This window comes from Carettochelys insculpta, chromosome 8 (genome assembly GCF_033958435.1).
Source record: "Carettochelys insculpta isolate YL-2023 chromosome 8, ASM3395843v1, whole genome shotgun sequence".
NCBI lineage: Eukaryota > Metazoa > Chordata > Testudines > Carettochelyidae > Carettochelys > Carettochelys insculpta.
This window is the reverse complement of record NC_134144.1, coordinates 784,837-811,500: the sequence shown is the minus strand read 5'-3', so window position 1 is coordinate 811,500 and position 26,664 is coordinate 784,837. Positions and strand designations below refer to the sequence as shown.

At 43.3% G+C, this 26,664-nt stretch overlaps 1 protein-coding gene across 7 annotated transcripts in view; it reads right to left on the bottom strand.

Annotated features, from left to right (window-relative positions):
• Positions 1-26,664, bottom strand: part of PCNT (pericentrin) — a 175,901-nt gene that overhangs the window by 78,634 nt on the left and 70,603 nt on the right. For 5 of the 7 annotated variants that reach the window (XM_075002108.1, XM_075002112.1, XM_075002111.1 and 2 more), the window contains 9 exons: positions 18,943-19,094; positions 16,352-16,566; positions 15,541-15,770; positions 13,705-13,867; positions 10,902-11,114; positions 8,014-8,243; positions 7,544-7,663; positions 7,084-7,104; positions 3,897-4,124 (listed from right to left, as the gene is read on the bottom strand). In XM_075002108.1, coding sequence (XP_074858209.1) covers positions 3,897-4,124; positions 7,084-7,104; positions 7,544-7,663; positions 8,014-8,243; positions 10,902-11,114; positions 13,705-13,867; positions 15,541-15,770; positions 16,352-16,566; positions 18,943-19,094 — 1,572 coding nt within the window. The remainder of the gene's footprint in view (positions 1-3,896; positions 4,125-7,083; positions 7,105-7,543; positions 7,664-8,013; positions 8,244-10,901; positions 11,115-13,704; positions 13,868-15,540; positions 15,771-16,351; positions 16,567-18,942; positions 19,095-26,664) is intronic. The other 2 variants (XM_075002109.1, XM_075002110.1) reach the window with 2 other exon arrangements.

The window sequence follows — 26,664 nt, the reverse complement described above, 5'->3', positions numbered from 1 at the left end:
TTGCTGCCCCACCAATGCAAAATATAAAGGTAAAATAACCTTTCTGCTCCAGCTCAAGATTCCCCTGTTAATGGATACCAGGGTTACGTTAGCTCTTCCGGTCAGTGTCACACTAGGAGCCCATGTTCTGCCAATAATCCACCACAACCCCCAAATCTTTTTTCAGTCGCTGCTTCCCAGAATAGAGTCTCCAATTTTCTAAGCATGGCCCACCTTTGTTCCTAGGTAGACATATTTGCATTTGGTTGTATTAAAACACACAACATTTGCTTCCGCCCAGCTTAGCTTGCTATCTGATTATTCTCAATCGGTGATCTGTCCTCTTCATTATTTGCCACTCTCCTAATGTTTGTGTCACCTCCAAAATTCATCAATGATTTTATGCTTTCTTACAAGTCATTGAGGAAAGTATTAAACAGAGTAGGGCCAAAAATGGATCTATGAGACACCCCATTGGAAGATAATTCCCTGTTCACAATTACTGTTTGAGACTGGTCATTTAGCCAGTGTTTAATCCATCAAATACAAGCCAAGATAATTTCACATTACTCTATTTTTACATCAAAATGTTCTGAAATAATCTATAGGTTCGCAACTCGCTACATGTGATGAACAGTGCATTGTGGCAAATACACACATACCTGCCACATAAGAAATAATTCTTTGAATTAATCACACCTGCTCAAGACAATTAGCACAGGCTCTCACCCAGGAGAGGCAGCCTGCCAGCCAGCCAGCATGGAACTCCTGCAGGCACTGACACCACCTGTGCTGAAAGGCAACACTGCATGGCATGGCAAGGATGGGGGTTGGTATCATGCCCTCTAATGTGTGGGGGCAGAGCCACCGTCTGTGTGCTACTCGTGGGGAATTGTTGGAGCCGCACCAGGGTAGGCTGTCACAGGCTATGCCAGGTTCAAAGCCTTTCCACGATCAGCCCTTCTTTGATGCAAAGAGTTATGTTACCGTACTTGTTTCTGCGATTATTGCATCACAGTTTCGTGCAAATTTAAAGGCCAGAATGTATTTATTTTTCTAATATTAAATAAAGCTTTGTATAATATAATCTAGCAAATATGGAAAGACAAGTGTGGCGAGCTTTGAATTCCTACTGGACACCACTGCCTTACAGAGCCTAAATATAATAAATCGACTCTATTCCCTTTACCTACCAAACTTGTATTCTCACCACCTTCCATTTTTATTAATTGAGTCTCTTATGGGCCATTTCATTATCTTGCCCAGGATCGATGACAGACTGATGGGTCTAGAATTACCCATTTACCCCTTATAAGAACTGATGCAAAATGACTATTCTTCCAGTCTTAGGAAACTTCCCTGTTGCTCCAAGACTACTCAAAAAAAAACCAACATTACAATGAGCTCCAAGCTCATTTAAAAAAGCTCAAGTGCATATTATTGTGTATGTGCAAAGAATACAAAAATAGATATGCCATCTCCAGTGATGAAAAAATATACTTTTATGTGCATAAAGTAAATGACAGAGGAACATTCTGAGAGTACATTCAGGGGTCTGTTTCAGCCTGTGAAACAGCTTTGACAATGCAGCTGTACAATTATTACAATTAAAATGGTATTTTCTGAAGTTAAATATTACTTCAGATTCACAGAGATCAATCCCTCTAATAAAAATCTTAAATTAAAAAGACATTTTTGGGCAATCTAGGACTATGGTAAATTGGCCAATCCAACTCAAATAATTCAGATTACTAGAGAAGGTGTCACATTTTCATGAATCAAAAAGAAACATACTTAGTGAGTGAAAATACCATAAGGGATTTTTAACTACTCAAGTTATGCCAGGCCTCATCAGGGAGAAATGTATGCAGAACACCAATGTCTGCTCCTCCATCAGAGCTGATGGAAGAGCACGTGCCTGCGTGCGCACGCACCCTCCCCCCCCACCATGGCATTACCAGGGCACCTCTGTTCTCAGGCAAGTTGGACCCAAATTATGTGGGAAAGCCATCTGATTTGTGCAACACCCCAGTGGCACAGACTAGTTTACAGCAGCTTCTGGCAGAGGCAAACAATTTTTTACCGATTTAAATTTAAAAAAAAAAAAAATTAAGTATTTGTATTTCTTATCAAAATATTAAATTCAATTCATTTCATGCTACTCTCAAACTCACCACATATTTACGCTGACTATATGTTTAACTCAAATGCAGAAAGCTGTCTGGGATAACATGTCATTAACCTGGGAACAGTTGGAGCATTTGGACTAGCAAGACAGGGGATGTAGCTTGGGAGTTCGACATCATTTGTTAAAACACTTCCAGAAGAATGGCAATCATCCATCTTGAAAGACCACGTGTTTGCCAAAGCAGTTCAATTACTGTTTGTTATGCTGCAGCAGAGCAAGTGATGAAAAAGTAATTCTGGAGTCTGAGTCCTCGCTACAGATAATGCAGGAATAAAGTGTGAGATCACTAGTAGCTAATAAGGTCTGCTCAGCATTCCTGTTCACTCCTCTCATTCTGTCCCCCTTCATTTCATCTCCTCTCTCTGGCCCAATTCTCTGATGCAGAGCATCCTTCCAGCATAGCCTGCTACTATCTGCATCCTCCCAGTTTGTAGTATCAATACTAAAAGTTTTAAAGTCCCTCTTTCAAATTAGATTCAAGGACATTTTTGGTCAACCCAGTGGTCTTGGAGCTCCCACAAATTCTCCATTCTTTAGCACATGTCCATCCCATGCAGATGACCAAGACAAAGGATGTCTTCTGTCTGAAAACAGTAGTTAGATTTGACCATTTTGGCTTCTCAAATCTTCTGTTGTCGGGAACTTTGTTTTCCCAGATGATATTTTACAATATCATCAAGACAGAGGGTGTGGAAGTTGTTTAGTCACCTTTTCTGCCCACTGCAGTTGGTCGAGGTGTCACCATCGTATAACATCATGCTGAAATGCACATTTAGTAGACGTGCTTAATATTTTCCTGTCACGTGATAGGTCAGTTGGCCGAATGTTGTGGCTTCTATTGATGATCTATAAAATGGAACCTGAAGGCTAGCTCACAATCTCTTATCTGTGGTTGGCTACGCAAAGCTAACAGGAGGCTAAATCAGCAAAAACTCTGAGTTAAAAATAAGGAAACAAGGATATACACATCATATCACATAGAACTGGATGGGACCTCAGAAGGCTATCGAATGCAGTCCCCTTCCCTGGACATAGCAGGAAGTACTAACATCCCTGACTAATTATTTTTCTTAATCTAACCTGCCCCAGACCCTTGAAAGGCCCCTCAGGGCTTAGACTCTCAACCCTGGGTTTACAAGGCCAATGCTCTAAGCTAACCTATCCCTCTGCCCAACAGACAGTTATCAACACACAAGAGCTGTTGAGTACAGCAATACTAATTTTACATTGCATTTTTCAAAGTATAACCACAGGAGATCTGCTGAGGAACAGTACTCTCCATGAATTGGGCATATCATGTAGTATTTTATCTAGCACGTGTAGTAACAAAAGGGAGTATATACTACCCAATACATTTTGTGACTGCCAAAAACGTTCTTTGCAAATACTGGTTTTTCAGTTCTCAAAGCAAATATCTGATAATTTTTAATCACTGTAATACTTGCCATCGGTAGAACACAGTAAATGACATCTGATGGAAGAAACAAGATGGGTGAGATAGTATCTTTTATTGGACCAATTTCTGTTCGTGAAACAGATAAGAGTTCACGCTACACAGATCTCCTCTTCAGGTCTGATGGAAGAATAGACACTGGGGAGCTATATACATCTCTCTCTAACAAGGCCAGGCATAACTTGAGTAATTAAAAATCTCTTACAGAATTGTCACCTATAATCCCTTTTATCTCACAATCATACATTGCACTTAGAAAATCTTTAGAAGTATTACTTGTTTTAGTTCAGTTTCCATTTTCTTCATTTTTTGCAGTTCTTGTTCCAAACAGCTGACAGTCTTTGAGGCCTCGGTATTGGTGCACTCCAGCTCTCTAACCCGTGCTTCTAGCTGCTCTATTTCTTTTTCTCCATATGTAACTTCTTGGTATTTCTGCTCCTTTTCTAATAACAGCTTATTGTAATCCTCAGTTTTTTCTTTTATTTCTTCTTGCAAAGACTCTATCTACACAGCAAAAAAGAATATGTTACACAGATACAACAAATAAATAAAAATACATTAAATATTTCTACAGACAGGAAATAGTCACTCTGTGGCTAATCCTAAAAATAACTATCAGCAGCCCCAGAACTTCACATTAATCACCAGACTCTGACTGAAAATGGAACTAAAATAAAAAAGGTAAAATTGGCCACCTGTAAATCCTACCCTCTGAAGAAGGTCTCTCTTAAAAAGCCATATATTTATTAGTTTAATATTTATAGCAATCTACCAAAGCAGCAGTACATTAATGTAACAAAAGGTACTGAAAATAGAAATACTTTGGATCTGTTAAGAATAAAGACAATTTTTCAGATTTGTATATGAGCCCCACCAGGATTATTTAGCTTTTACTTATCTTCTTTCTGTTCTATAAGCTATTACTCAAGAATCAATCATACCACAAGCCTATTAAAACATGTGAGAAAAGCTTTTGAATACAATCTGCAAAAAATATCAACTTTTCCTCTAAGGCTAATATTACAAAAAATTGGTTAATTCATCAATACACAAAGAGGATAAGACAGAAGTCCCCAAACTACGCAGGTACTCGCCTCCTTCCTCCCTTCCCCCCGCACTCCAGGGGGCATAGATAAATGTCCAGAGGGCCCAGACTAGCTCCCCCAGGCAGAAGGAAGGGAGCGTCACCCAGCTTCACTCCTGGCCCTGGTGCCAGTCCCCTCTGTGTACCCAGCCTCAGTCCTTTTTTTCTAGTCCATCCCTTCCTTCCATGCCCCCAGTTCGCAGTCCCGGTTCTAGGAGGAACATGGATGGGGGCAAAGGGAGCACAAGATAAAATGTTTGGGGCCTGTGGTTTGGGGATACCTTTTTCTGACACACCATTCCTACACTGTACATTTATTTTTAAAAGACTTATTCCAGCAGCAAAGCTGTAATAATGCTGGCATTAAGAAAACAAACATGTCCACAACCTTCACTCTAACCCCAAGCCCTGAGATGGTAGTTCTGATCCCCAATTAGTAGCTCTTTTTTCACAAAATAGCCCTAGTAGATATTCCCCAATTCTACAGGGTGAGAAAATGAGCAAAGGTGGATCTCTCAAAGTAATTACGTTCAGAGAACAAGAATTTTGAGCCATTGTATTGTAGCGGAATTGTCCCAGCCAATCACAGTGCATACATGCTATATATTCACTTCCCTCAACTACATGTTTACTTTCAAGTAACTGCATAGCAACTGTCTAGATCCTTGCACTTTATTTGCTACTGATCGCAAAATTCACTTCAGATTAACCACAAATACTGCCCATTTAATTGCTTGCCCTCTGCCATACCTTTCTGCATTCAATCTTTATGCTCTTCCTAAGGAAGTCAAAACTAATTCACTATACAATGAATATTCTTTTTTTAAAACCAGGTTGCAAATATTCAGAACAGCATGTCAGTTAATTTTTAAGGTCTCATTTCTTCCTCACTTCTACATGTGCTGTTTTATTAGTGAGTAAAATGCTGTTCAAAAACTCAAACTGCTTTGAATGTAAACAAGGATCTTTTTTCAAATACTACCAGAATGTCTGTCATTTTTCACACTCTATGATTTTCTTTTATGATCATATGATTACCAAAGATTTAAGTAAAAGGACAGACCAGAAATACGTCTTTGAAGGAGGAATACTGAACCCACACAAAAATAGCTTAAACTAAATACATTACTTGACCTACAAATTTTAACTAAAAGACATACAATTAGAACTTCTTTGGGCTGGTCACCTTAAACTTTCCTCTACCCTTTGCTGAAATAGATTTATAAAACAGTCTGGCAACATCTACACTACCCCTCCCTTTCAGAAGTGGTATGTGAATGCCTCAGATCAGAAATGCTAATGAGGCACTGAGCACCTCACTTGCATCATGGCAGCCACGTGAGCGTCAAAAGTGCTGCTTTCAAACTGAAAACTAGCCATGTAGGTAGGGTTCCTTCGAAAGGAAGCCCCAATTTCAAAAGCACCCTTCTTCCCATTTTTGGGGGGGAGAGGGGAGGAAGGGTGCTTTCAAAATCAGGGCTCCTTTTGAAGGAACCCAGTCTACATGGCTAGTGTTCAATTCGAAAGCAGCACTTTCAACGCTCCAAGTGGCTGCCATTATACAAATGAGGTGGTGAATATTCATATCTGCACCTCATTAGCATTTCCGATCCACAGTAGTTACATACCCCTTCCGAAAGGGAGGGGCAGTATAGACACGACCTCTATATATCTGTTGGCAAGGTCTTCTAAACATAGCAACATAAATCTGTCCCAAATACTATGCCCAACTAAATTGAAATTGAAACAGCTAGAACTGTAAGCTGATAAACAGGAAGTAGAGCCACAATGAACTTTGGGATACTATACATTGATGCTGACAAATAATTTGTTGGGTTCTCTTGAAAAAAATCCACTGTCCCAAGCATTTGTTTATCATGAGTTTATTTTCCCTACCACATAACATTTAAAGGTTTAGAATTCTACAGACTTGATACAAATGAAGAGTTAGAAATAAAGTTAGTAACATGTAATGATGAAATAAACACAAAACATGTGAACAGTGATGCTGCAAATAGAAACAGACAGGTGAGGCATGTGTAATAATGATTCCATGCTGCTTAATCTCCCACAGGTTTAAGTTTTTTTCCCCACAGTGTGTATTAGAAGAAAAAATTGTTTTACAAGTGCAATTATGTGAGGATGCATTTGATCAATAAAGCCAGAAGTAGTAAAGTAGTTAGAAACAGGAATTAAATAAAAAACATGTTTTTTTCCAGATTAAGAGTTCAACAAAAGTAAACAAACTCCTAAGTGTAATCAGGCTGAAACAGACTAGACATTCAAGGAAGGCAAAAAAGCAAAGCAGATCTGTTTAAGCAGAAGAAATTGAGGAGGCAGGGAAAAAGGGCATGGGGATGCTCATGCTATTTTCCATACCTGGAGAGTCAGTTCAAAGATCTGTCATGTTCATTTATGTGAGGGGGGGAAAAAAATAAACTTTTTAATTGATTATCAAACTGACAAGTATCTGAAGAAAAAAGAGAAAGCAAGATACCATTACTTTAACCATCAGTATTTGGCTTTCTCTAAATCAAACCAACCAGATATGTTGACGAGACCTGACTATTTGACACACACACAATTTCCTGCAATCACATTAATAAAATAAAAATTAAGACATGTGCCACCACTCATGCTACCAAAATTGTTTTTTCAGCCAGTTTTAAGAAAAAGTTGACTAATTCAGCACTTTGGATTTCCTCATATACTTAAGTACATGATTATACAAATGGTGATAGCCAAAAAAGCCATCACAGATTACCACTAGTGAGTTTACACTTGGATATGTGGTAAATAAACTAGTATACACACCGTCACTACATGTAGTTTTACCTACCCCACATTGTCTGGGCTCTCCTGAAGTCTGTGATTTTCCTGAAATTTTTAATTGCTCTTCTAGTTTCTGAATTTCTTGCTGAAATTCATCACGTTCATGTTCCCGCTCTATTGCTTGTTCCTGTTGACAAAGTAAGATTTTTTTTTTCATTTTTGCTATAAGAAACATTATATTTGTATCTTCCTTTTTTCTTGCATTTGCTTGGCAGGTCTAAAAGCTGAGAAATAATTTACAGGGACAACAGGAGATTTACCACAAATGAACAGTAGAAACTTCGAAAGAAAAAGCTACTTCCCATACTCCTATAGATCAGGAAACTTTTTAAAACAATCATCCATCTATGGTTTTAAAAGGAGAAACACAAGAGTTTTATTTTTGATAAAACAAAGGATCCTGGAAGACTGATTACAAAATAGAAGGAAGTGTTTTTCCTCCCCAAGCTGGAGAAACTGGTTGTTGAGCTTGCTTACATCCATGAACTGTCGTTGATTTCTAAGCTGTCTTTCAAGAACTTGAATCTGCTGCCTTAGATCAGTGACTTCCAATGACTTCTTTGCCAACATCTGATTTTGATGCATTTGTTCCTCAAGTTCCATTTCCAAAACCTTAATTTGTGAGCGCAAGCTAGAATGGTCCTTCTCTGCCTGGCACTGCAGTTCTAACTTCTCTTTTGCTAAAAACTCTACTTCCTTTAGTAAGCCTAAACACAAAAAAAAAAAAAAAAAAAAGAGAATAAGTCAGTCCAGAAATATGCACCCTAAATGTGACTATGTACATATAACACACACACACAGAGCTGTAACATGAATTAGCATCAAAGGGGAAAACTTCAAATATGTAAAGGAGAGAGGCACCCAACCTCCCCACCATGTTTGTGAAAATCAACCTCCCAGACAAAATAAATACATTTGCAATATCAGCCATGGCCACTAGAAATAAGTCATATTTCATGACTACTTTATTAACCACGACCTATCTATAGCTAGAAATTGAGCACACAGCGAAGCACTCGGTGCCAATGCCACCAGCAACAACAGGGCCCAGGACTGTGGACGGATGGAGTGCCCCTACTCTCATGAAATCCCCATAGGATCCAAAAGGGCCACCGTGGAACCAGATGCCAGATCGGTGGCCACTGCCCATCTGCCAAGCGCCGACTCTGATGGGAGGAAGAGCAGTCACTCCTATTCCTGCCCAAACCATGTAAGTAGGAGTCTGACTCCAACTCGGACACCTCCGATGCCAAAAATGAAGGCAGCGCCTGTGCCAAGCTGCTTGCCTCGGCACCAGCTGGGATATGCCAGCATCAGCACCACAGTCACCAGCGGTGCCAGGTGCATGAATGTGGGTTTGCACTGGGATGGGAGGATGACTTAACATCTGCCTCAGGGATGCTGTTCTCCTTGGCGTCAAGAAGGGCGTGGTAATTTGAAGGAGGCTCTGTGCTGCTTTGAATGCCTCTGGCAGCTCTGGGGAACAGGGACTGGACCTCCTGATCAGTGTCAATGCTCAGCCTTCCGAGGTGCTCCCATGGCACGTCTCAGCTGATGACACCTGGGGATCCTCTCTCTGCTTTGACGCTGCAGGAGAGTGGGCCCTGTCATGCCTCTTCTTTTTATGAGGTACCAGAGATTAAGACTTGTGTCTCCTGGGAGGGTGAGATGCTGGTGCTTCACCATGGCACTGGGCTCTCTTCTCCTTTGCGGACGCTGCAGCCAAGCTTAGCGCCGGTGCACTCTACACCAGAATGTGCTCGGCCTGGTGGGTGGGGACTTCTTGGACTGTAGAGCTGCCTCCATCAACAAGATATTGAGGCACTGCACCCACTCCTTAAAGGTTCTCAGTTTGAAGGTCCTGCAATTCGGACAGCAGACCCACTGATGGCTGTTGCCCAAATCCTTTAAGCAAGCAGAGTGTGGGTCACTTTTTGGCATGCCCTGCCACAGCCTCCACCGGCCTTGAAGCCTGGGGGCCTCACACACCCCAGCTCTGTGGCCTCGAGGAGTGGGAGCAGCCTCCCTACTTGGGCCCAATGAACTACTCTAATAAGAACAATTGCAACTAGTTAAAACTAACAACAACTAATAGAAATGACCTACAGATAAGGACTAGGTACTACCAGCTACTGACATGATTGTTTGCACGATCAAAGTGGAGTTCCAGCAACCAACGCTGCAGCAAGAAGAAACTGAGGGGGGAATGGGGTGGGTGGTGCCTGTATTGGTTGCTATATCGGTGCCACTCCAGAGGGTGCCACACCAATACAATGGCTACTGGAAAAATTTTCTGCAACAGGGCATGCGCGATCACACACACCTACACTGGAATGCACATGAGCAATCACTCGAAGAAGAGCCAGATTTTTTGATGGTATCAGCCTGAGAGAGGAACATAAGTTTGTAGGAGCTAGAAAGCATAGAAGTGCCATAGGGACAGGACAGAAAGACGCAGAAGATGGAGGGGATGGATTGGAGCAGAAGGATAATGGGTCAACAGACAGCGGTTGGAGTGATGGACAGAAGAAGAGAAAGAGAAAAGCAGGAGCCAGAACAATGAGAAGGACAGGAAATGAAGGGGAAGGGGGAAAAGCAGGTGGTAAACAGAAGTAGGAGAGACATGCACAGTGAGAAGGGCTGTGGAGACCGACAGGAGCCGAGAGGAACTGGCTTTTGCAAGGGACAGTGGATAATCAAGACAGAAAGGTCTAAAGTATGTCTGAAATTGAACCCAGGAATTACATTATGTTATTTTTGGATCAGGAAGCTCTCCTCCATATAGGTCAGGAATCTCAGATTTATCATCCACAATTTGTCTGGAGTCTAGACCATTAAAACTTCCTCCTTCTAGTTGTCCTGCCTGGATTGCTTGCTGCAGGGTTTTTGATTCAGTGAATTCTAATGTGTAAGGAGTTTATAAACAGATGCCAAGTAAAATTTATGCTGCATCTTTAATTATTTTAGTCTTATCTAAGACACTTAACTATTTCCTGCATTTTCAGTCCATTTTTTCGTACTGTAGTGGTATTCTAGTGACAGGTCTACTTCTCTTTCCCTACTATCAGGTAATTAAAATTTTAGTTTGCAAAACCTAATTATCGGTTAAATCCCCTTCCATTCAGCATCACTTTTACTTCATCCTGTTTATTTTTCCAAACCCCTTCCATTTGCCATTAGACACTGTAGTACACTGTATTAACAGCAGCCATCTCTTACTTCTAAATGCAGAAGTGTCACATGTTTGAATTGCTTTCTTTTCCAAGTTAAAAGGAAGTGCCTGCTCTACCCTCTCCAGCCCTTAGCTATTCAGTCAATCAGTATACAAAAGAAAGATCACTCAATGTTATTAAACCATCTCTTACCAACTTCTACTTCTCCTAAGTTGGCAGCCAGAGCTTTCTTTTGACTTATTAGCATATCCCGCTCCTCACAGAGTATTGCCTGTTCCTGGGTTAACTCCTGAAACCGTTTCTGCAAGCTTTCCAGTTCTACAACAAGGCGATGTTCAGACTCTTCTTTCAGGTTCAGTGTCTCTTCTAAGGCTGCTTTCTCAGCTACATAGCCTTCAATGATTCCTAAAATCCAAAAAGCAGAAGTCAACTAAAGGAGTACACACCAAAGTTCCTACATAAAGTACTAACAACTAAATTACTGTCAGCAGCAGAAGCAGGAACAAACTATTTTAAATTCATATTGTATCTTAATTCAAACAAAAAAGTAACCCATAACATACTGAGGGCATTAGCAGTGGCTCCAGAGCCTGTCTGCAGGAGGACTAGGGGACTGGAAATACAGATCTAAGACAAAAGAGTCTGGCAACTTCTCAGCATAGGTATTGATTGTGCATACAACGTTTTTTTGAAGTTTTCTTTGAGCTGTTCGATGGGTCCAAGTTATCCTAGAAGGTATGCCTTGCACACACAACAGCACAGACTTATGAAAGAAATCCGTTAAACAATATATATTTGCAATATATACAAACTAACATGCAGATGTATATTAGCACAGTGGTTTTCAAACCAGTGATCTGTGGACCTCTGAGGTTCCACAGTCTATGTTTACAAGGTCTACAAAAGGTTGTCGTTACCACAGAACAGTGGTTTTCAATCTGAGGATTACACACTATGTTGAAAATTTCCAAAAAAGTTTGTACCTACATTTGAAAAAAAGTAGAGATCCTCAAATAAAAAAGGTTGAAATCCACTGTATAAGTAAATCTGTTAGATGTGAACTTGAAATCCACTACATAAATCTGTGCTACACTGCACCTTGAATCACGTGTGCAGTTCTGGTTAAGTGGAAAAAGCACATGGAAGACTAGAAAATCAGAGCTGTGGAATAGCTGCTGTATGGAAAGAGTAAAAAACTGGGGCTGTTCAGCTTGGAAGAGAGCACTGAGGGGGGTATGACAGAAGTGTAGAAAAACAACTTCACGTAACACAAAAACCAGAGGCCACATAATGAAATTAATAGGCAGGAGGTTTAAAACAAGATAAGGAAGTACTTCTTCACACAACACAGTTAATTGGTGAAGCTTTTTGTCAGGGGGATGTTGGGAAAACCAAAAGTATAAAGGGTATAAAAAAAGAATTAGGTCCATCCAAGGCAATTTCCCAGGAAGTCAGAGACACAATGCCCTGGTCTGGGCACTAAGCCTCTGACAACCACCAGATATCTGAAGCTGAAATTCGAGTTTAAATCTATAATTTCACATCTCATTGTAACAGTTCTTCCCCTTCCTGTTTAGCAGAGGGATAGCTGTGTCTAGTCTGCATCGGCAAAAATTTAACGAGAAGTCCTGTGGCACCTTGTATGCTAAGAAATACATTGGAGCTTATGCTTTCACACACCTGACAAAGTGAGTCTTTGCCGACGAAAGCTTCCACTCCAACATATCTGTTAATCTATAGGGTGCCACAGGACTTCTTATTGTTCTTCCTGTTTATAGCATCCTTGTATGAAAGCTAGGACAACCATTACCACTTCTCTAAACAGCCTCTCTCTCTCTCACTCCCCAAAGACCTGGACAACTCAGCCTTTTTGATGGTCAGTTTCCTCATGTGTAAAATAGGCCTAGTATCTGCCTACAAAAGGTTGATATCAAGTTTAATTAAGTAGTGTTTATGCAAACTTCGAGCATATTAAGCACACTACAAAAATGAACCTAGTCATTTGGCAAAGGAATGCCATTCCATGCTTTTTGGTGTGATCATCAGCCTTTTAAACCAATGGTGGCTTTTATTTCCCAAGTAGTCAGAGAACACTTGAACCTCCAGTATTTCTCTAACTGACACTAGGTCTCCCGTTTCCCAAAACTGACAGTGTATTTGCCCCATACACCTGTTGAACTGCTGACACCACAATTCATGGATTACTTCCAGCAATACTATGAATACGTTTTCATCACATCCTGATAATTTTAAAATTACAGACAAAGTACTATAATCATTTGCTTCTTTCTGCATTCAAAGTAAATTATTTAATTGCTAATTATTTGGTAACTCTGCTTTGCCTGACAGTTGGCACTCAGTGCTCTCCAGTTAATGGCCTTGTCTTTCACTTCCTATGTCTTTTAAAAATTTCCTTCGCACATGTACTCATGTATTTCCTTCTGCTATCATGTGGGTCGTTACTGGACGAGCCTGTGCATCCTAATCCCATTGTGAAATTTGACATCTCCCCTTTCTGAATGAAGTCCTGACATTTTTAAACAAAAAAACATGCCTCCACTACAGTATTGAACACTAAGATCATTCTGGGCCCCAGGCACATGTAAATTTGATGGTGGGGAGAAGTGCTCGCTCCCTGTAAGCTGTGCACTTGTGTGGCTGCACAGGAGAAATTCAAACACTGCTCAGCTCATTAGCAAAGCAGCCACAGCTAGATTTGTTTCTACTGGTGGTGCACATTCATGTGTCTCAGTGCACATATAAAAATTATGCAGCATTTGGATGAAAAAAAGACTACAGGGAACTTTGGTGAGAAGACAAATACCACATATGAGGTAAAACAGAATCTGTTTCATATGACAAAGATTTGGAATGTTGAAGTGGGCAGGTAAAGCAATCAAATGAGCATTATAAATACAAATTAATTTATTGCCCCCATTTTTTATATTACATACACAACATCTGAAATCTATCCATTTCCATTTCATTACCTTACCTTCTGCTTTATGAAGCTCCAGTGCCAAGTGATTCTTTGCCTCACTTTCCTCATTTAGACACTCCATTAGCTCATGGTGCTGACTGACCACCTGGGCAGTTTCCTGATTTCTGCGGCTGAATTCTTCTTCAAAGTGAGCATGGATTTTGTGTGTTTTCTCCAACTTAAAAACAACAAAGTACATCAGCGCATAAGACACCAAACAAACTGTAAAGACAATCTAAACAATTTATATTTTTTTAAATATTTACTTATCAAGTGTTTCTGTCAATTACAAAGCAGCTTTCAGCTTAAATGCTACATAATCCCAACACGTTTTATTACAGACTTTATTTTAACATGTTAATAGACAATTAACTGTTCTGCAGCCATAACAAAAATAGGGCTTTCAAACTACCACCTCACTGCATAATGCATGACTTTAAAAAAGTGCTGTGGGGCTCAATCCCATTGTCACTGAAGTCTAAGGTAATTTTGCTGCTGGCTAGCAGTGGAATCAAAAGTTTCTTTTTAGAGTTAAAGATTCACAATATTGTGAAATAAAGCGACACATCTTTCACCTTGTGGCGCTTAGCTCAATTCCAAGTTCTCAGTTTGCCTTTACTGAAACAACTACCATTTCATCTCTTTCAAATATGCTCTAGTTTTCATTGTACAAAGTCTTCCGCCACTTTTTGCGCTGTGTAAGCCATGCAAATTATTTATAAATTATGTGGAGTTAAAATGTTCCCTCTAATTTTCCATCCATGTGCAGAATAAATTTAGTTGTGTGTACCACAGCATGTGCAGCTGTGCACCCCCAGTAGAAACACATGCTGCTGGCTATGGACAACTAAGAGTGCTCTGCTAACCATCTGGGTGGCATCTGAATTTCTCCTGGATGGCCACCCAAGCATACAGCTTACAGGGAACACCGATCTTTCATTATTGCCCTTCACCTCCTTCCTACGGAGCCTCTGTGATGAGTTCTCCTCAGTAGAAGTAGCCCCCTCCAGGTTCAGCCATCACTCTTATTACGCAGGAATGTCGTTTCAGAGGGACATGAAAGCCTTCAGAATTGGTATTTCTGGTTGTCTGTAGTGATGCAAAACTCTGATCTCCAACAAGGGAAATCTATTAAATTGTTGGGTAAAGGCTCCAGTTTAAACCTTGCCCTGACAACAAACCTCTTGTTTCATTATTACAAGCATCCCATAAAATACAGGTGGTATGTAATCTAATTCAGGTCCAAAATACAGTAGAATCCCAGAGCTATAAACAACCTTCATTCATGAGGTGATCACACCTACAAATGAAATGTTAGGATTGTTGAACAGTGACTTAATATAGCTTTGAAATTTTACTATTCAGAAGAAAAATGCCGCTTTTAACCATCTAAATTTAAATGAAGTAAGTACAGACAGACGGAGTTTCATTACCCTGTCAAATATTTTTAAAAAAATCTTTCCCTTTTTTTAGTTTATGTTTAACACAATGCTATTCTGTACAGTGACTCTCTGTTCTCTTCCCCATTTTTGTCTCCCACTGCCTGACTGCGTACTCCCAGTCCCAAATGACCTGTGGTTGACCAGTCAGTTCACAGCTCCAGTGTTCATAACTCAGAGATTCTACTGTACATATTACCAGAAGTTACCTTTGAGAATGGGTCTTGTAATGAGAGCAGAACCTTAAATGCAACAAGTAGGAAGCTGGGTACACAGGTTTTCATGCAACTCCACAAGAACCAGTTCTACACAGTGAAGAATGCCTTAACACCCAAGAGTCTCAGCATATCATGGGATCAGAACTCAGCTGCCTCTACCAATATGTAGCTAAAAGTTTGAGATCTGGTTTTACTTGTTTAGTTGATTCTGTGACCATCTCTAGAAGTTTCTCCACAGCAGTGCGCAAACGGTGACAAATTTTCAAGATCATCTCTTCATTCTCAAATTCCAGGTCTGGGCTTGCAAAAACACTCTCACATAAATGTTGGCTTAGCTCAGAACCTTCATCTGTCACTGCAGACACCTGGTTGTGTTCTGTGAGAGTTTCATCCAGCAGGTTACCTACCAAACAAATAAAATGGACTAAAAGACACTATTACAAAGTTACTCCAGAAACAGTTATTCGTTAAAACAATTGACTGACATGATCATATTCAAAAGAAAGAGTGACATTACTTGGAATTGAGCAATGTTTGTACAATGGAAAACATCATCGGCTTAAAGAAGTTGTTTAATACTTCAGAACCGACATACCTCTTCATAGAATTAGGACATGTGCAAGCTATGGAACTACTTTTATGTGTTTAAAGGCAATAGATATACATAGAGGAATGTTGCTCTCTTAGAAATGACACATCTGTGGACTGCATATGGTTGCTACAAAAGTCCATTAACTGTGTCAGTTCAGATTCACGATGCTTTGATAGAAAAATGCTCATCTCCTATTAGGTGGTAGTGAAAAGCCCATTATTATGGCTTTGATAAACACGCAGTGGAATAATCTATGCTACAGCACAGCATCTTCACAGTCAAAGGGATTAAAACAGGATATTGAAAGATCCATGAGTGTGGAGAACCCCAATGGCAGAACACTGATTCAAAACATCTGTGCCTGGCTGTATAATATGAAATGACCCAAAACCTATGCCCAGATTGACACTCACTTGTATCTAGATCATACTTCTCCCTGGCTTTGAAATGATGTAGGAAACCCACTTCTTCCATCATGCTGCGGCTTCCTCTAGAATCTCCAGATGCCAGACTGTCATCAAGGCAGAGACCAATTTTCTTACAGATAAGATCTTCTATGGCTATAGCAGCCTTTAATATTTCCACAAATAATTTCATAACTCGTTGATAAGATTCCTGCAGTTTTTTCCTAGAACAGAATACCATAAAGGATATTTGAACTATTAGAGGCACTTAAATATTGATAATACTTTAAAAATTCAAAACTTTTCTGCAGGTTTGAGAGATTCTGTGACACAGCATATTATCAATACATAAGTGCCTCTTCTAGTTAGGGTACCACTTTGCAGATATTTTCACTACTAAACTCCCAAATGAATGACTAATTGCTAAATCAGACCTTAAGATCTTGTTTTTTCAATGCTCTTTTGCAATCCCAAACAACTATTGTTTTCCAATAAAAAAAACTATCTATATAATATTGATTTGTTGTTACAAGTCTCTTATAGCATTCGTACATATTGGATAAGTATTGCAAATTATTTGATGGTTTCATGCCATCATTTTTTAACTGAATTATTATGAATTGGTGAAGGAAGAGACATCTTGATGTTTGCTAAGCTTCTCTACACAGAACAATATAAATATGTTGAAAATTCCTTCCATAAAGTATAGGAAAGTATCTGAGTTCTCACTGGTATGTCATTAAAACCTATTCTGCAAAATACTTCTTTAGTTTTGGAAAATACATGCCAGTCAAACCTAGGTCCTCTTCTGCTCTTTGTTTCGTCCCTCATAGTTCTACTTTCGATCCCTCTTAACTCTCACACTGAGGACCTCGTCTCCTCCCACAGTTTCAACTACCATGAGTCTATGAGGATGATTTACTTCTACCTCTTCCCCCTTCAGCTCCCAGCCACATTGAAATAGATCAAATGTCATCTTCCGGATGGACCACTGTCCTCTCAAAAATTATCAGGCTGCCTTTTCTACTCACTGTATCACTATCCCCAGCTTACAACACAGAGCTGATGAGTCTGAAGCAGACTCAACCCTCTTCTGCACCACATTTAATTTTAAGCAAATACTTGCTTTTTACCCTATGCCCTTAAATATCACACTTTCTTTCTCCATTCTTGGTCACCTTTGAGTAGTGTACCTTTGTTGTGACTGACTGTCACAACGTGCAATTCTAAACTATGGAGAAATGAGACTGCCAAAATTACCTAGACTCCTACAACATTGGCCACTTTACTACAGCTTTCAAACTACTTCAGTGGCTTCCTTTTGTTTTCCAGTCTACATTCAAGCTTCTAATCTTTGCGTCATGGCACAATTTCACTTTGGTTTCTCCCATTTCCTCCTATTCCCAATGCTGTTTCCTGTTCTTCAACATGCCCACCTTTGGATCTTTATCCCACTCTCCTCTGTACACCTTTCACTCAGTTCCTCTCCACATACCAGGCTCTCCCTTCCTTTACTTCTGCACTAACCAACCTCCCTCTCCTCACTCAGACATCTCTTTCGAGAACAATAAATGCACACACACTACCACATCAAGCTTTTCAACCATAAAGAATCAGGTGTCAAATGCATATTTACGTCTTTTAAAAATGAAAACCTACACAACTTCTGTTTGGGTATGCCAATTTCTGCATCATCATATCTTAACTATGTGGTCTGCCCCTGTTCTCACTGTAAGCCATTTGGAACAATGCTACATCCCTCTCTGTTGTACAGCTCCAGAGCACATTCCTTGCAATCAAACAAACAATAGACACCACTATATGTGACATTTAAAGTAGCAACTTCAACCCTTACGCAGCAATAAAACACATTTTAAAAACCCCTCAGAATCAGGCACATTTAGAGCTTCTGAATAGCATAGTAAAATTAATTGCAGTGATTCTAATCAGAGCTTTCAAAAGATATGAATACTAAATTCAAGATACTTTTAGTGAAACGTGCCATACATACAAACACGCCTGTAATTGGCACCTTTTGTAAACAAACATTGTCATTTCCAGCACTGACATATATGTATTTTTACATATCAAAGTCAGTCAACCATGTTTGAAACATTCTGTAGAAACAGAACTTGAACTTCACTGTGCATGTACAGAGTTCTTCCAAAGACTCCCTGTCACAAGATATGGACTATACATTACTTTTATTCCAATCATCAATCTGATTTATCCACTATAGTATTTATTTTCAATGATTACTACTAAGTTCTAATCGTTTCCTGAAGTGATTTTGATGTGTCCAAAGGCAAGCTGAAAACAGAACAAATCTATCCTGGTTCTTCCATCTGACTCTAGAAAAGGCTTCCAATAACTGGGGCCGGGCAGAGAGAGGAGGAAAGAATAGTGATGTGGGTACCAGAAAAGTCATTTTTAAAGAGTTCTAGATTTTAGCATGTAAAGCAGAGACTAACAGCAACTCGGACATGCTTTGACCACAAAAAAATTCTCACCTTCCTATGTATTTAGGCTTAGTTACTGTTTTGTTTGAAGGAAAAAAAAATCAGAGACTCTGAATACTATACATCTCAAAAGCAGCTAACCTTTCATTCTCGGTCAGTTCAATATCAGATCTCAACATAGCTACCAAATTCTCTCCTTCTTGGTTTTCTCGGTCTCTTCGCTGTAGGAGGGTCTCTAGCTCAGATTTGGTCTCCTCCAACTCACTATTTAAAGATTCCACTTTGTTTTCCAGCTGTGAGAAACAGAAAAAGAAGGCAAGGGATAAAAAGCTAGTCATTTTTGTCAACACTAGTAGAGCTCTATTAAGCAGTCTTATTCTGGATTCTCATTTACTATGCAGAGAAATCACAAAGAGCTATGGAGACTGCATTTCATTTTTTAAGGATTCTAATATCACATAAGTTGCAGGACAGCAAATAGAATGGCAGTTACATTGTTTTCCTCCCTTTCTAGTATAATTTTGTTTCAGGTTGCTCTTAAATCTGCATTCATAGTCTCAGCACATTCAAGTACGGTGGCAAGTTATATGACCTCTTAATGACACCTCAGTTTGTTTTGCATTCATTTTCTCCATTCACATCTCAAGGATAGAAAGCAATGCTCTCAGAATTTTCTGTTGTGCCCCACACAAACTTCAACAGTGGACTGATTCAACAACATCACATCCCAGCCAACCTTTCTCCATTTTTTATGATAAAAACCCTTTTTGTTAGGAAACAAAGAGAAGTTACTCACCGTAGTAACGATGCTTCTTCGAGATGTGTCCCCGTGGGTGCTCCACAATAGGTGTCGGGCTCGCCCGGTGCCACAGATCGGAATTGTTCCAGCAGTTTCTCCTGGACTGCGCATGCACCGGCGCGCGCCGCTCCCTTGCGCGTCCCCGGCCACGTGAGCGATCCGGTCCCCGTCAGTTCCTTCACCAACCGCCTTGGATGCTCCTGAAAAACACTAGACAGAGATCCGAAGCAGGGAGGATGGGCGGGTGGTGGAACACCCACGGGGACACATCTCGAAGAACCATCGTTACTACGGTGAGTAACTTCTCTTTCTTCATCAAGTGTCCCCGTGGGTGCTCCACAATAGGTGACTACCCAGCAGTAACCCAAGTAAGGAGTTGGGTAATCGGTTTATGTGCAGCTTGCCCCCGAAAGGACTGCTGTCGAGAGGCGGGTATCCTCTTGGAATACCCGATGTAGGGCATAATGCTTGGCGAAGGTGTCATAGGATGACCAGGTCGTCACTCTACAGATGTCCTTCAACGCAATGCCCTTAAAGAAGGCTGTTGACGCCGCCACCGCCCTGGTGGAGTGAGCCCTGGGCGGGGCCAGCAAAGGAGTCTTTCGAAGTTCGTAGCACATTTTTATACAGGATACAATGTGCTTTGAGATTCTCCGTGAAGAGACACCTTCTCCTTTTGACCTGGGAGCGAGAGAGACTAGAAGCCTCTCCGTTTTCCGGAAGGACTTAGTTCTGTCTATGTAGAAGGCCAACGCCCTTCTCACATCCAGGAGATGCAGGCGTGCCTCCTTGCTGGAGGTGTGAGGCTTCGGGTAAAACTATTGGCTCGTTAAGATGGAATTCTGATGAAACTTTTGGAACAAAGGCTGGGTGCAGCTGTAAGGTTACCGCCTCCTTTGAGAATACTGTGCAGGGCGGCGTTGCCATAACTGCTGCAAGCTCACTCACCCTGCGAGCTCACGTAATTGCAAGGAGGAAGGTTGTTTTTATCATAAGGAGACGTAGGGGAACTGTGGCTAATGGTTCAAAAGGTGGACCTGTGAGCGTGCCGAGCACCAGGTCCAGGTTCCACGATGGCGGAAGAGGTTTCCGAGGGGGGTACAGGTTTACCAACCCCTTCAAGAACCTGGTAACGATAGGGTGCGCAAATACCGTGGGCCCCTCCTCTGTATGGCGAAAGGCTGATATAGCGGCGAGGTGGACTTTTAGTGAGGATAATGAAAGTCCGTCCCTCTTGAGGTCCAATAAGTATTCAAGTATTACTTGTATAGGAGCGGCAAGGGGAGCTAACTGTTTGGTGGAACACCAGGCTGTGAATCGAGTCCATTTCTGCTTATAAGTCTTCCTGGTGGAGGTCCTTCGGCTACTTTCCAGGACTTGTTGTACTCCCTCCGCGCATGTACTTTCTAAGGAGCTGAGCCATGGATTAGCCATGCTTGGAGGTGCAGGCTCTGAGGGCTCGGGTGCACTATGGACCCCTGGGACTGCGTGAGTAGGTCCTGCGCCACCGGTAGGTGGAGCGGTGGGCGGTCCGACGTGCACAGAAGCAAGGGAAACCATTGCTGCCGCTCCCACGTTGGGACTACTAGTATCATGCAAGCTCTCTCCCTTCTGGCTTTCTGCAAGACCTTGTGGATAAGCACTGTGGGAGGGGAATGCGTAAAGCAGGGGGCCCTTCCATGGAATCATGAATGTGTCCCCCAGGGACCCCCGCCCCACTGCTGCCCTGGAGCAGTACTGGGGACACTTCTTGTTGTGCTGTGTGGCAAACAGATCGATCTGGGGAAACCCCCGTGTACGAAAGATCGGTCGTAGCAGATCGGTGAGGATCTGCCATTTATGCGGGAGTGCGAAGCACCTGCTCAGCTGATCTGCTTTCACGTTGTGAACACCCGGCAAGTACGAGGCTTTCAACGTAATGTTGTTGGCGATGCACCAGTTCCACAGTCAGACTGCTTCCACACATAGGGCACGGGATCGGGCTCCTCCTTGTCGATTTATGTAAAACATAGTGGAGATATTGTCTGTATTGATCCCGACTACTTTGCCACATATGTGGTCTCAGAAATGCTTGCAGGAGTTGAACGCTGCTCTGAGCTCTAGTATGTTTATGTGCAGTGACTGTTCCGCAGGGAACCATAGCCCTTGCGTCACCTTGTTGCCGATGTGCGCTCCCCATCCTATGTGGGAGGCATCGGTAATAAGAAAAATAGAAATTTGTGGTTGGTGAAAGGGCACCCCTGCTAGCAAGTTCTTGGGGTTTACCCACCATGCCAGGGATCTGCACACCTCTGTCGTGGGCGACACTACCCTCTGAACGGTGTGGGATGCCGGTTTGTAGACGCTCGCCAGCCAATGCTGTAGGCTTCGCCTGTGCAATCTGGCATTCTGTACCACAAATGTTGCTGCCGCCATATGGCCCACCAGCTGTAAGCACGTTACGACCGGCCAAGGATGACGTGAGCGAACAGTTTACCAGTGACGCTTAGGAGGGAGATTCCACGGTAGTTGTTGCAGTCGCTTCTGTCTCCTTTGTTCTTATACAACGTTAGAATGTTAGCGTCACGCATATCCTGTGGAATCTCACCCTCTTTCCAGCAACAGCACAGTAGCTCATGTATGGGTTCCAGGAGTGTGTCCGCGGCACATTTGATTACCTCTGGTGGTATACCATCCTGACCAGGGGCCTTTCCAGCTGCAATGCTGTCGATGGCTGTCTTCAGTTCATCCACAGTCAGCTCTTGGTCCAGTTCGTCCATTGCTGGTAGGAGCTCGACGGCATCGAGGGCTGCGTCAACCACAACATTCACACGAGTACAGCTCTGAGTAGTGCTCAACCCAGCGCTCCATCTGTTTGGCTTTGTCAGCGATGACTTCACCAGATTTGGATTTCAGAGGTGCCATCTTGTTCTGGGTGGGTCCTAAGACCTTCTTCATACCCTCGTACATTCCTCTGAGATTACCAAAGTCGGCACAGGTCTGAATGCTGCTGCATAGCTGGAGCCAGTGGTTGCTGGCACAGCGCCTGGCTGTCTGCTGACTCCAGAAGATTGCTGAGAGGGTGTACCCCGAATAGCAGTGCGGATTCCGCGCAGAGAGGTATACCGTTGACATGGTCTTCTCTCTAAGGCAGCTGCAGGAGAAGTGCAGGGAGCAGAGGAAGCCACTCTACATAGCCTTCATCAACCTGACCAAGGCCTTTGACTTGGTCAGCAAGGACGGACTGTTCAAACTGCTCCACAAGATAGGCTGTCCTCCACGGTTACTCAAGATGATCCAGTCGTTCCATGAAAACATGAGAGGAACCATCCAATATGACAGCGCATTATCGGATGCTTTCAGAATCAGGAGCGGCATCAAACAAAGATGCGTGCTTGCTCCGACATTGTTCGGGATCTTCTTCGCACTCCTCCTGAAGCATGCCTTTGGATCTTCAACAGAGGGCATCTTGCTGTACACAAGATCCGATGGGAAACTGTTTAACCTTGCAAGGCTGAAAGCTAAGTCTAAGGTGCGAGAAGTCCTCATCAGAGACATGCTGTTCGCAGACGATGCTGCTGTAGTGTCTCACACAGAAGACCAGCTTCAAAAACTGTTGAATTGGTTCTCCAAAGCGTGCAAGGACTTTGGGCTTACCATCAGCCTAAAGAAGACGAACGTACTCGGTCAGGATGTTGCTGAATCCCCATCAATCAGCATTGACAACTATACGTTAGAGGTTGTCCACGAGTTCGTTTACCTAGGGTCCACCATCACTGACACCCTGTCATTGGACACTGAGCTAAATAGGAGGATCGGAAAAGCGGCCACAACTCTGTCCAGACTCAGCAAGAGAATGTGGAATAACAACAAGCTGTACACTCACACCAAAATGCAAGTCTACAGAGCCTGCATCCTCAGCACCCTCCTTTACGGCAGCGAGACTTGGACCCTGTATGCCCGCCAGGAAAACAGGCTGAACATCTTCCACTTGTGCTGCCTCAGGCGCATCCTTGGAATATCATGGAAGGACAGAGTGACCAACACTGACGTCCTCGAGCAAGCTGGAATCCCAACCATGCACACCCACCTCACGCAGCGTCGGCTCCGCTAGCTTGGCCACGTCCACAGGATGAACGATGGAAGGATTCCAAAAGACATCCTGTATGGTGAGCTAGCCTCTGGCAAAAGACCTCCCGGATGCCCCCAGTTGCGTTACAAAGATGTCTGCAAGAGAGACTTCAGAGAGGTACACATCGAGCTGGACAACTGGGAAGATCTAGCAGACGACCGCAGGAGATGGACGCAGGGGTTATACAAGGGCCTTCAGAAGGGTGAGTTGAAGATCAGACAGCTAGCAGAGGAGAAGCGAGCGCACAGAAAGCACAATAAGGACTTGCCAGACACCCACTACATCTGCAAGAGATGCAGCAAGGACTGTCACTCTCGTGTGGGTCTTTATAGTCACAACAGATGCTGTACATGAAGTCCTCAACTGAAACTTTAAAGGGCGCAATCCATAGTCTATGCAGACTGAAGGATGCCTACTAAGACTGGCACCATGGGGCTGTATGTAATGACTTGCACCAGCGTACTGATGGCGCGAAAGCGGGCATCGGGCAGATACACCCTTGCTGTGATAAAGTTTATGCGTGCCCCTATGAACTCTATGTCCTGTGTGGGGTCAGTCTTTGACTTCGCGAGGTTGATGACTAGGCCCAGAGAAGAAAATGTGTCCGCTGTGACGCGTATCATGCGTAGGACCTCTGTCTTCGAGGCTCCTTTCAGTAGGCAGTCATCCAGGTATGGAAATATGAATACCCCCTGTCTGTGCAGGTAGGCTGACACCACTGCCAAGGTTTTGGTAAAGACTCTGGGGGCCGAAGAGAGGCCGAACGGAAGACCCCTTACTGGAGGTGTTCCTTGCCGACCATGAAGCGGAGGAAGCGCCTGTGTGTCGGGTGGATCGTTATATGAAAGTAAGCATCTCGTAAGTCGAGGGCTGCAAACCAATCTCCATCGTCCAGTGCCGTGAGTATGGAGGTGACTGTAATCATCCGAAACCGTTGCTTGCGCAAGTAGCAGTTGAGGCCCCAAAGATCTAAGATGGGCCTCCAGCCTCCTGTTTTCTTCTCTGTGAGGAAGTAGCGTGAATAAAACCCTTTCCCCTGGAATTGTTCCGGCACTCTTTCCACCGCCCCTATGAACATAAGGTGGTCCACCTCCTGTTTGAGCCTCGCCTCGTGGGCAGCGTCCCGGAGGTGGGGCCTGGAGGGAGGCTTCGTCGGTGGGAGCGACTGGAAGGGGATCGCGTAACCCGTGGCTATGATCTCCAGCACCCATTTGTCTGTGGTGATCTTTTGCCATTGGGAGTGAAACGGTCTGAGGCAATGATGGAACATGAGATGAGAGTGGCATTGAGCGATGGTAGTGATAGTGCAGCCCTCGACATGCCCGTCAAACTTGTTGCCTTTGGGCCTGTCCCCAGGGTGTACGGCTTTGTTGGGAACGTCGCTTGGGAGTTCTGTACTGTTGCTGCTGTTGATGTTGCCCTTCGTTGTAGCCCCGCTGATACTGCGCACACTGTGGTTGGTACGGGTAGCGTCTTTGCTGAGGGTAATACTTTTTCCTCCTATATGGAGGGGTATAAATACCCAGGGTTCTAAGTGTAGCTCTCGAGTCCTTACTGGAGTGGAGGACCGAGTCGGTTGAGTCTGCAAACAACTTTTCCTTGTCAAAGGGAAGATCCACGATCTTCGCCTGTAGATCCCTCGGGATGCGCGATGTCTGGAGCCAGGATTCTCTACGCATGACCACTGCTGTGGCCGTTGAGCGTGCTGCCGTATCTGCCACATCCAGGGCGATCTGGACTCGCATCCTCGAAGCAGCGTAGGCCTCTTGCACAATTGCCTTTAACACCGGCTTCTTATCTTTCAGAAGCGAATCCATGAGAGAAGTAAGCCTGGAGTAATTATCGAAGTTATGATTTGCTAGGTGTGCCGCATAATTTGCCACTCTCAATAGCAGGGTGGAAGAGGAATATACCTTCCTGCCAATCAGCTCTAGCTTCTTGGCATCTTTGTCCGATCCCCCCGATTTGTACTAAGAAGTCTTTGACCTCTGCTGGGACGATTTAACCACCAGTGAGTTCGGTTGTGGGTGACTGAAGAGGAACTCCATGTCCTTTGCCGGGACAAAGTACTTCTTGTCCGCTCTTTTATTCATAGGCAGAACAGAGGCCGGAGTCTGCCATATGGTAGTGGCTGACTCCAGAATGGCTTCGTCCAGCAGGATAGCAATTTTGGATGAAGCCGGGGGTCTCACATTTTTCAGGAGTTTGTGATGTTTCTCCTGCACTTCTGCCGTTTGAATGCCTTGCGTGAAAGCCACCCTTTTAAACAGCTCCTGGAACTGTTTAAGGTCACCCGGGGGAGCGACATCGCCGGGGGCCATGGCCTCATCTGGGGAGGATGAGGAGGAACTATTAGGGTAAACCTCCCTCGAACTCTCAGGTTCCTGCGGTTGATGGTGTACCTGCTCGCTGGAGGATTGCAAAGGAAAGTCTCGGGGTTCTAAAATTAACTCCCCTTGAGATAACTGAGTTTCCATCCCCGCCCGGGAGCGTCCACGGGGGTATTGGCTGGCCGAGGCAGACCTGCCCCTGGGCGTAAGCCTGGGCTGTCTGTGTCCAGCATGATAGGAACGACCATGGCAGCACGGGCACGGGTCCGGGGACGGAGACCGGGACCACTCTCGGGGTGCGTGCCCCCGATGTCTGGGAGAGCAAGACCTCCACGATGACACAGATAGCAGTGACACTGGTTTGTGATAGTACTCCAGCGGATCAAATCCCAGAAAGGGCGAAGGTGGCCCCAGCCATGGTGACATTGGTTGGAGGAACAGAGAAGGAGGTTCTGGATAGGCCGATGGAGACCCAGGCCTTCTGGGCGGCGTGTGTAGCACAGGGGGAAGAGCTTGTTGTTAGCAACAGCGCAGCCCTGTCCGGAGAAGGGCTGCGGTGCCGGGTTTTTGCTCTTGCCTTTCCCCTCCCCTGCGGGGCTGGCACCGCCCGCTGCCGTGCCGGG